General features: G+C 43.8%; 1 protein-coding gene across 2 annotated transcripts; it reads right to left on the reverse strand.

Annotated features, from left to right (window-relative positions):
- Positions 1–3,024: 3,024 nt before the first annotated feature.
- On the reverse strand, positions 3,025–7,549 carry LOC123051293 (ubiquitin domain-containing protein DSK2a). 2 transcript variants are annotated; one of them, XM_044474140.1, is made up of 8 exons: positions 7,171–7,548; positions 5,177–5,911; positions 4,764–5,053; positions 4,568–4,681; positions 4,433–4,491; positions 4,263–4,291; positions 3,475–3,567; positions 3,025–3,387 (listed from the first exon to the last, which is right to left on the reverse strand). In XM_044474140.1, exons 1-8 carry the CDS (start codon positions 7,406–7,408, stop codon positions 3,239–3,241), a joined length of 1,707 nt encoding a protein of 568 aa, XP_044330075.1. In that variant the 5' UTR covers positions 7,409–7,548; the 3' UTR covers positions 3,025–3,238. The 2 variants fall into 2 exon arrangements, with proteins under 2 accessions (XP_044330075.1, XP_044330082.1); XM_044474147.1 differs by lacking the exons at positions 3,025–3,387; positions 3,475–3,567 and adding an exon at positions 3,613–3,710 and having other exon boundaries at positions 7,171–7,549.
- Between the last annotated feature and the right edge of the window lie 2,424 nt (positions 7,550–9,973).

Raw genomic sequence — 9,973 nt, forward strand, 5'->3', positions numbered from 1 at the left:
AGATTCCTACAAATCAAAGAGGACCTAGCGGTGTCTTCATCTCTACTATCAAAGGACATCGTCCGTTTCATTCCCTACCTCCAACCCACATGTACCATCTATTGGTGTAACCCATTGCAGTAACCTCTAATCTATCATTTGACTATACTGACATCATTACTGATGAATAGATTCCGCTTGTAAGTTCACACATGGCAAAGAAAAACCTATGACATCAGCCAACCAATAAAACTACCAATATGAACAATTTTAATTGCTAGTTACAATTATTGGTTTATAACTTAACATTTAAAAATAGAAATAGGTAAATCATACACACACACACACACACACACACACACACATATACTCCCTCCTTCCATCTATATAGGGCCTAATGCGTTTTTCAAGGCTAACTTTGACCAAATATTAGAGCAATAATATATGACATGCAACTTACACAAAGCACACCGTTAAATTCGTGTGTGAAAGGAGCTTTCAATGATATAATGTTCACATTGTGCATGTCATGTACTATTAATCTTGTCAATAGTCAAAGGCGGTCTTAAAAAATGCATTAGGCCCTATATAGATGGAAGGAGGGAGTATATATATATGACTGACTCTTTTAAAACATTGGTTGGGTCGCGAGCCGTCGGATCTGGCGCATCAAGCGGCCAAGCGACACCTCCACCACTGCAACAAAGGTCTTGTTGCAGTTTTTCTTTTATCAACAGAGGTCTTGCTGCAGTTTTTTTCGGCAGATTTTTTTGCAACAGAGGAGATGTTGAATTTTTTGTTCCGTCTTGCTTTTTTGCAATGTAGGTATTATTGTGGAAGAAACGTCTGCAACATAGGTAATGTTCCAGAATACAATGAATGTTGGGTGGGAGACTCAGCCGGATTAAAACATGCAAGAGATGCACAATTTTGATCTAACGGTAGTTGATGTAGCGCCTTGATTGTGCGGTTGATGCCAATCGGTTCCCTTACCAATTTGACAACTGTTTAGCTTATTTGGACATGTTTGGGAGATATTGGCAGTTTCATGGCTCAATCATTTTTTCATAGTTCTATATTTTTAAGAAAACAAATAATATGTGTGTACCCAAGTATTGATTTGGAAGTTTCAACTCAATTTGACCATATTTTGGGAGATATTAGATTTTTTTTTAGTCCAAGCCGACTAATGCGGCATTTTTTCCGCTGCATGTACACTTACAAGCAGGACCTACCATGTGAACCACATCAAATGATGGATTAGAGCTAACTAGAAAACATGTCCGTGCGTTGCAACGAGAGAAAACAGCCCTCACACGCCCTTGCCCACTAAGTATGGCTAAAGACCTCACCCTCATGCCCATAACATAGTAAACGTGACTAATACCTCATCCTCGGGTCCACATCCTCCATTTCAATATAACAACAGACACACGTTTCCGTTTGTCGTCTTTGCCGTCCTCGTCACCGGTGGTCGCAGTACCAGTTATCACTAATCAAGGTTGGCAAGGTCCAATAGCTGGATTGTTGAGCCGCCTTCGTGTCCGACGAAGATCAAGAGTGTTGAACCCAGTTTTTTTATCATCTGGCTAATATAATAGGGAAAAGCACTGCACATAATATATGTCCATGTCATCATGTAAATTGAGTAGTTTGTGTCACATAGACCATGCATGAAACCTTGGTTGGACTTCTCATGCATTTTGACGGGAGTCACTCGACCGAGTGAGACGGTTGTACGTGAAGATGCGACAGAGAAAAAGATTCCTTCCATGTCCCTAGTTTAATAAAGTGAAGTAAAACAAAGCATCATGTGGGCATATTTTAAAATTTTGCCAAGTTTTATTAATATAGGTATAGATTAAAACAATTTAGCTATAGTACCTCCCAGTTTAAAAAAACATGTTTATTAAAATGTTTGCCTTTTCAAATTTAATGTTCAAAAGATATTTGTGTTTTTAAAATGTTTGCAAATTCCAGAAATAATGACAACAGTACATCCTACTTTTAAAAAATTGTTTGTGTTTTAAAAAATACCCAGGTTTAGAAAAAAAATAAAAATACAAATATTGTTCTTTAAACAATGTTTGGCTTTAAAAATTTTATTAACAACTTTCAAAAATTTCACATTCTAAAACTTATTCACTTAAAAAATATATATTCCTCTCAATATCTGGCACGACTGTGTACTTAATTTTAAATTTTGTGGTTCTAATTAAACACCTAGTCTTGTTTAGTCTAGTGGTTAGCATTTGAGTGTTGTAGTGTGAGCGGGCTGGGTTTAATTCCTCCCATCACAGTATTTTTCCTTGGAAATTATTTTACTGGCGCGGACTGTTTTGTATACTAATGGGCCAGCCCATTGAGGCTCCGTGTGTCCTGTAAAAAAAAATTTAGGCAAAGCATAGCTTTATTACTTAATTGTGTCCGGGTAAATCACCCGCGACACAAGCAGCTACATGAGCTGAAACATCGGACTCGTACTCTACACAATGGTTTGCAGGGTACAGACGCCCCACTAGCAAATTCATGTGCTACCGAATTCGCACTTCAACGACACATACTTATTACATATTTAGAAAACCACATCTTTAGCTGAAACTTTGTGTCCTCAATGAATCAGGAGAACGCCCACATGAGGAAACGCCTGCAACGTACGAAGCCTGAGAAATACGAAAATTATATGGGTCCCACCATGAACGAAAAGAACTGAAGAAACAATTCTCCTTTTAATATTAGGTAAAGATAAAGATAAAGATTGCAGCAGATTAGGTGGTGTTTTGTGCAACAAACGCAAAGAATAGGTTTTCTATACAAATTTGACCCCAATAGGTGATGGTTTGTGCAATTTTCTTCGCACGGGAAATTAGCATCTGCAAAAAATTATTAACCCACTCATCTTTAAACCAAGACGATCACAGCTTTCCTACTCTTTTACCGCATGTGGGAAAAAGATTAAAAAAAACTGAGCAAAAAACGTGCACCTACATTGTTGGGGTTTCTATTGTGTGTGCATCTCAGAAAAAAGATGGGTCGACTTGACACTTGGAAAACTAGAGCCACATTCTTTGCGGTAACACCGGATCATCTGATATGTATGTACATCAATCCAAATTGTCAATACAACACAGAAAAAACAAAGGCATGACGACCATGTACGGGAAAAAGTTAACTGTATTATTCCGTCTTTTTTACTGTAGACGGACACTGCCTGTTGGCTAAAACAGGGAGATTACGGGCAGCATCTGGCTCGTTTTATCTACTGGCCAAAGTTCCCGAGAAGGCGCTCCACAGCAGCATGTACGTTCCCAGAAGTGGCCATCAGTGCCCGAATATTCTCTGCGGTGTCAAAGAACCCCATTTCTTGGAGCTGGCCAAGTTGCGTTGCATAGAGTTCCTCCGGTGGCACTGAAATTTTGAGAACAGGGAAACTAATATCAGCTGACGGAACGCAATAAGAGCAGGCAAATTCTCAAGACGGCAGCGTATACAAACCATTGGAGGCATTTGGTACACCTAAGCCACCTCCAGCACCAAGCCCACTAAGCATGCCCATCAAGGTGTCCAGACCAACATTTCCCCGCGTGCCTGTATTTGTTGATAAAATGTGTTTATCTAGACAGAACTTAAGATCTCTGCACTGCACATCTAGTTTTGCTTCAGAACTGAGCACTCTGCAGTCAAGACTACGTACAAATTCTGTTCAATATCCAGGTAGCACCGCAAAGCAGCTGGACAGTAGATCAGAGACATTACAAATAAAAATGGCTCAATAGCGGTGGTATCAAGGTGCATGTAACTACAATCTATTTTTCAGTTAACAAATCCAAATGAGTGGAACAGTATTTTGGTCAGAGGCAACCCATTTCCATTTGAAGAAACGTATCACATGATTCAGAATCAGGAACGCATCGATAATTGACTGTAGGCCAAATGATTCTGTGAATTTCTAACTTCTAATGTTTAATTCAGTAATTATCTTGCAAAAAAGAAAATCGCCTTAGTAGTTTTTCAAGTTATCAATGACAGGTAATGATTCTAATGCCACAACAGTATACCCTAACAAATCACGGAGCAGAAACTTTATGAACATGAACCAAGCAGAGTGTGTATAGAAAAGCAACTCTTGCCACAGGAGATCGTTTTTTTTTTGCGGGAACACAGGAGATCAACTACAAACAACATAAGAGAACTCTGGAGCATTCACATCAAACCTGACATCGTAATCCATATCAAGGAAGAAGAGATTGTGCATAAAGAACATAATAATCAAGAACAATTACCTGTGCCATTGCCTCCTAGGTTACCAGCCCTGAAAGAAAAAAAGATGACTCAGCAAACGCATAGTTGCACCCTCAAAAAATGAACATAACTGCACTTCATAATCTCCATTTCATTTAATTTCATAAAAAAAGGGGTGATACAATGATGCTATTGAATTAGAGTTACTCACTGGCTAGGTTGATTTTGGCCAAGCTGTGATGACATTGTCTGCTGTAATGAGAGTAATTGCTGCGCAGAACAAATACAAATTATCATAAAATAAAATACGAGAACAGTTGTTAACTTGCATCGCAACAGATTTTACCTGCAAAGCCTCTGGGGATGCCATCTGGCGAAGAAATTCTGGGTTTTGGAACATATCCCTCAACTGAGTGTTTGACTCCATCAGGCTGCGTGCATTTGGGTTCATGCTAAGCAACTGTGGGACAAGCAAATGTTACAGAATGATCCAAGGTCATCTCCAAAAATCATAAAAGAACTAGTTTTGAAAAATATTGGACCTGGTTCATTGACTGTGGGTCAGACATAATGTTCTGCATCATCTGCATCATAGCAGGGTTTTGCAGCATCTGACTCAAAAGAGCAGCATCAGGTGGACCACCAAGCATACTCCCCAAATCTGCTGAACCCAACCCTCCTAGACCACCTGCAGCACCAGTTCTTGCATTCCCACCAAGACCACCGAGCAGGCTGCTCAAATCTGCTGAACCCAGCCCTCCTGGGCCACCAGTTGCACCAGCCCTGGTACTAGCAGCAGGACCTGACCGTGGTGTTCCTTGCGCACCCCCAGCTGGGAAAATAAAATTGTATCACAGGCAATTATCAGCAGCAGTGAGAATAAAAATACTACCACATGTAATTATCAACATTCAACAACAAAACAAACAAAAAACTCTAAATAACTAGAACCTACCATTGTTGCTCCAGGGGTTTGGAAGTGGATTAGTATTTGGAACAGGGGTTCCTGTTGTGGACTCTGGGCCGGTAATTGGAGCATTTGTAGCAGCATTGCCGGCTTGGTTAGGCCCCTGATTTCCAAGAAGAGCTGCAAACGGGTTAGAGGCCGGGGTGCCTTCCCCACCCCCTCCCATTGTTGTTGCATTAAGAAAAGGCTCCTGTACAGTTTCATACATACGCCGGAGCATATTAAACCCTTCAGGGGAAGCTTCGATGTTGCTCATTGCTCTGTCTGTGTTCCGCATCATCTCCCTCATAATTTCAGGGTTTCTTGCAGCTTCAAGGGTCTGGCGGAGAACACTAGGATCATTGAGGACATGGGCAAGATCTGGATTCCGATCAATAATATCACGCATTTGTGGATTATTCATAATCATATTGCGTATTAGATCAGGGTTATTCATGAGACTCTGCATCATTGGCATGTTCATTATCTCCCTCATAAGGTTGGGATTCTGGCTCAACTGTTGCTGCATTTGATCTAATTCCGGAAGTCCAGCCCCAAATAAACCTGCTGGCCTGCCACTAGCAGCTCCAGTAGCACCAAGGCCTGGAAATAAGCCTCCAAGACCACCTGCAGGGCCACTGGTAGGAGTAGTTGAAGCTTGGGGGCTTGATGCAGCAGGTGCTCCTGATGCTGCTGGTTGGGCAACGCCTCGCACCAAGTGAATGGTGTGATCTGTCTCAACACCTGGAAAATACAAGTAGCATAGAAAAATGCTTAATAACACAGAGATCTAAATGACAGGTCAACATTACCATAGAAAGAACGAATGCATTTGCATCCTTGCATGTGCCAAAACCATATACAGGAGTTTGTAATATAGTAAGATAGTGCAACTTGCTACTATACCGCAAATCATCGTTCATCTCATCATAAAATAATTTGCTAATAACCAACCAAATAATTACATTTTGGAACAGAAGAAGCCAACTGTTACAGACTCATACAAGAATTACCAGTTTTCTCCCAAAATAAATAAATAAAATCCAAAGATGGAATTTAATGTTTTTTCATGAAAAGTGTTAGTGATGCAACAAATTCATTGGAAAGCATTTGCTCCATGCAAGGGCATGTAGGCATGTAGCATCTGCCAGTCTTTTGCAGACTGTTCCCTGCATTTTCCCAACACGAAGTGTAGCATTAGTGCCCTATGTGTGTGTGATTCTGAAATATAATAGTCAAAAAATACGGAAACATGCCATAACTCCAGTGACTGTGGTTGTACGACACTATTTTGTAAAATAAGAAGTCGACCATTTAGGAACAAAAGACATTATGCATTTTCATTAGGATTCAACTATAAACTCCACAGAAGGCTTTGTCAGTTTACCAGAATACAGTGACTTACTAAAAATACATCAACAAATTTTACATACTTCCCCAGAGTAACATAAATTTTACACACTGAACAATCAATTGACACAAATTTACTACACTCTACAAACTACAGTCAACAATCAAACACTATGCCAAAATTCACACACAAAAATACTGGAACTTCCTTATGATGATCCTTAAGCTAACATACTAATTCCCCACTCCACCTCAAGCAAATCCAGTAAATCTCTTTAGATTTCACCTGTAGCTATGTAATGATACATGCACAAGTAACGGAAGCTAAAATCCGTAACGCTTGGAATTAAATTCATGCCGCGACAAGGGAAGCTTCCTTCAGCTTCACCTTCTTCTATGCTATATAAAACATGTACGCCAACGGTATCCGTTATCACTAACACACCGCACTCTCTACCGGCATCAACCAGTCACCCGTGTAGTATCGGCTAACGCGGCACATAAGCATACCGTTGCATCTGATCCACACCAGCACGCTCCCAACCAACAAACGGGCATTGCAAATTTGCAATTCACGCACGGGGCCGGCCAATTCGACCCCACCGAAGCCAAACCGCGACCCTATTCCCCGTATCCATGTGGTGTGCACGCACCGTAGCTTTCTAGGGTTTGCTCGTCCTTGAGGATCCGGCCCTTGTAGATCAGGCGCTGCTGCGGCGCCGGCACGTCGCAGCTGGCGGCCACGGCCTCCTTGAACGCCCCGACCGTCTCGCCCAGGTCCGCCTGCAGGGTGAACTTGGCGCCGTTGGCGCACCGGATGTTGAGCGTCGCCCGCGCCCCCGAGGGCGGGGACTCGCTCCCGGCCCCCTCGCCGTCGCCTGCTCCGCCCATGCCCTCGGCCGAGGCTCGATCCGGTCGGGTCAGGGGGCGTGGGCTGCGATTGGGTTCTGCCGTGTGCGCGTGAGCTTTGCGAGTTTTTTTTTCCCTCTTACCTTCCTTCCCTTGCTCGGAGAGAGAAGAAAGAGAGGAGAAGAAGAAGCAAATCGGCCGCGGACGCGAGGGATTTAACGGCGGAGGGCGCCGCGGGGTAGGGGTGGCGGACGGCGTGGATTCGTTGCGTGCGGTGGGGGCGCTGTGTGATACCGGGTGGGGGGTCCTCGTGGACCGCCACCGCAAGAGTCGGTGACCGGAAGGTTCTAGGCTTCTAGCGTTCGAGTCAGGGGAGGGTGTTCCCTATTCCCACTGGGACCGAACGGGTCCGTGGAATTTTCGGACGGATTGTGCGAATCTCAACGATTTCACGTAGTAGTGTACAGACTGGCTCTTGGGTCATCTTTGCTCTCGGAGGTGATACGAGGCCAAAATCACTGTGTTTTGGCTCATGGCAGCATCGCACCCATTCATACTCATCCCTGAACCGTTTCGCCCCACGTTCCCTTCTCATCCCTTGGAAAGGTGATCTGGGAGGCCATCGTTTTGCCCCCATCTCCGTTGGCGCGGCCGTGGGTCCTCTACCCCTCCGGCAATCGCTCCAGCGACGAGAGGCGAAGGGGACTCCGGCGTTGTTGCTCCGGCGAGTAGTTAGGCTGGGCTTTGTTCTTCATAGAGGTGGCGCATCGGTGGCGGGATCGATGTCATGTCAGAATAATTTGGCTTTGTTTCTTCCCTGCCGATAGTGTTCCAATCAATGATGCTGGGAACTTGGGAAGCAGGTGGCCTCTTTGTCTCGTCAGTCATCGGATCTGGCGGTTTTAAGTTGTGTCGGGTGGTGTTCGGCGTCACCCGGTGGCGGCAGCTGCGGCCATGGCAGAGTGTACGGAGGTTCTGAAGTGGGATGTGCAAAGGGCAGGGTGTTAATCTGCTCTTCCTTCTTTTGTTCTTTACTTTTCTCCTTGTCTTTTTCATCTAATGAGTTGGCAGTTTCATCAATTTCTTCTTTCATGCAAGTCTGCAAAATATTAGTTTCTTATAGGGCAGCAGACATTCTCTCAATAAATTCTTTAATATAAGGTTTTTTATGATAGTGCCCTTGATTCCTTGATTGTGCTCAATTGTCCCCACACTCTACACTTTTGCTTACTTTTCCCCACCCTCTTATCTGAAACTCTCATAAATGGTCAAACTGGAAGTTTGTCGTCGGGTCAATGGCTTCATCGTTAACTGCTAACGAGTGGGCCGCTTAAGGTCGGGTCCTCTTTTGACCGCTATGTGCTGACGAGTGGGGCCGCAAGGAGACACGTCGGAGCAGCTTATCTAAAACAGATCGAGCCACTCCCCCATCGCCCCGTCCCGCCTCCTCCTCCGTTGATGATGTTGTGCCCTCCACCATCTAACCCTATTTCGTTCGTCGGCGACGCCACGCCTCTGCCACATCAACCCCCCCCCCCAAATCTGGGATTAAGAAGCGATGTCGGGGGAGGACGCCCTATGGCCCATCGACTGTGGAGATGATTGGGCCGAATCGGAGGCGGATAATTCATAGATTCCATATGGGTAAGCGTCGTTTCCCCTCAATTTGATGAGCAAACTCGTAAATTAGGCAGTATTTGACCACTGGTCGCTTGAATCATACCAATTTGGGTTGCTGAATTTTTCATCCTTTATGTCGACCGAATAGGATTGATCATGTGCTTGCTTTTCGGCTGGCGGTTAGAATGGAAACTAGCATGCTACGCGGTTGCATTTGGTGTGTTGGAGGCAGAGTCCGAGGAAAGTTAGGTCTAGTTTATGCAGCAGTTGCGCAACATTATAGGTACACCTCTAGGTTTAGCTATACACAAAGATGCTTGCAAGGGTTTAGAGACTGCAGTAGGAATTGTATTCCCTGGAGCGGAGCATATAGAATGTATGCGACTGATACGTCTCCAACGTATCTATAATTTTTTATTGTTCCATGATGTTATATTATCATTCTTGGATGTTCTACAATCATTTTATAATAACTTTATATCATTTTTGGGACTAACCTATTGACATAGTGCCCAGTGCCAGTTGTTATTTTTTGCTTCGCAGAATATTAGTACCAAACGGAGTCCAAACGCAGCGAAAATTTTTAGAGACTTTTTTGGACCACAAGACACCTTGGGGGCCAAGAAAGCACCAGAGGGGATCCCTATGGGGACCACAAGACACCTGGGCGCGCCCATGTGGGTTGTGGGCCCCGCGGAGGTCTCCTGCACTACCTCTTCGCCCTATAAATTCCCAAATATTTCAGAAAACTTAGGGGAGTCGACGAAACACAATTCCAGCCGCCGCATGTTCCAGAACCACAAGATCCAATCTAACACCATCACGGAGGGGTTCATCATTCTTATTGGTGCCTCTCCGATGATGCATGAGTAGTCCACCATAGACCTAAGGGTCCGTAGGCAGTAGCTAGATGGCTTCTTCTCTCTTTTTGCTTCTCAATACAATGGTCTCTTGGAGATCTATTTGATGTAAACCTTTTTGCGATGT

This window comes from Triticum aestivum, chromosome 1A (genome assembly GCF_018294505.1).
Source record: "Triticum aestivum cultivar Chinese Spring chromosome 1A, IWGSC CS RefSeq v2.1, whole genome shotgun sequence".
In the NCBI taxonomy this organism is placed as follows: domain Eukaryota; kingdom Viridiplantae; phylum Streptophyta; class Magnoliopsida; order Poales; family Poaceae; genus Triticum; species Triticum aestivum.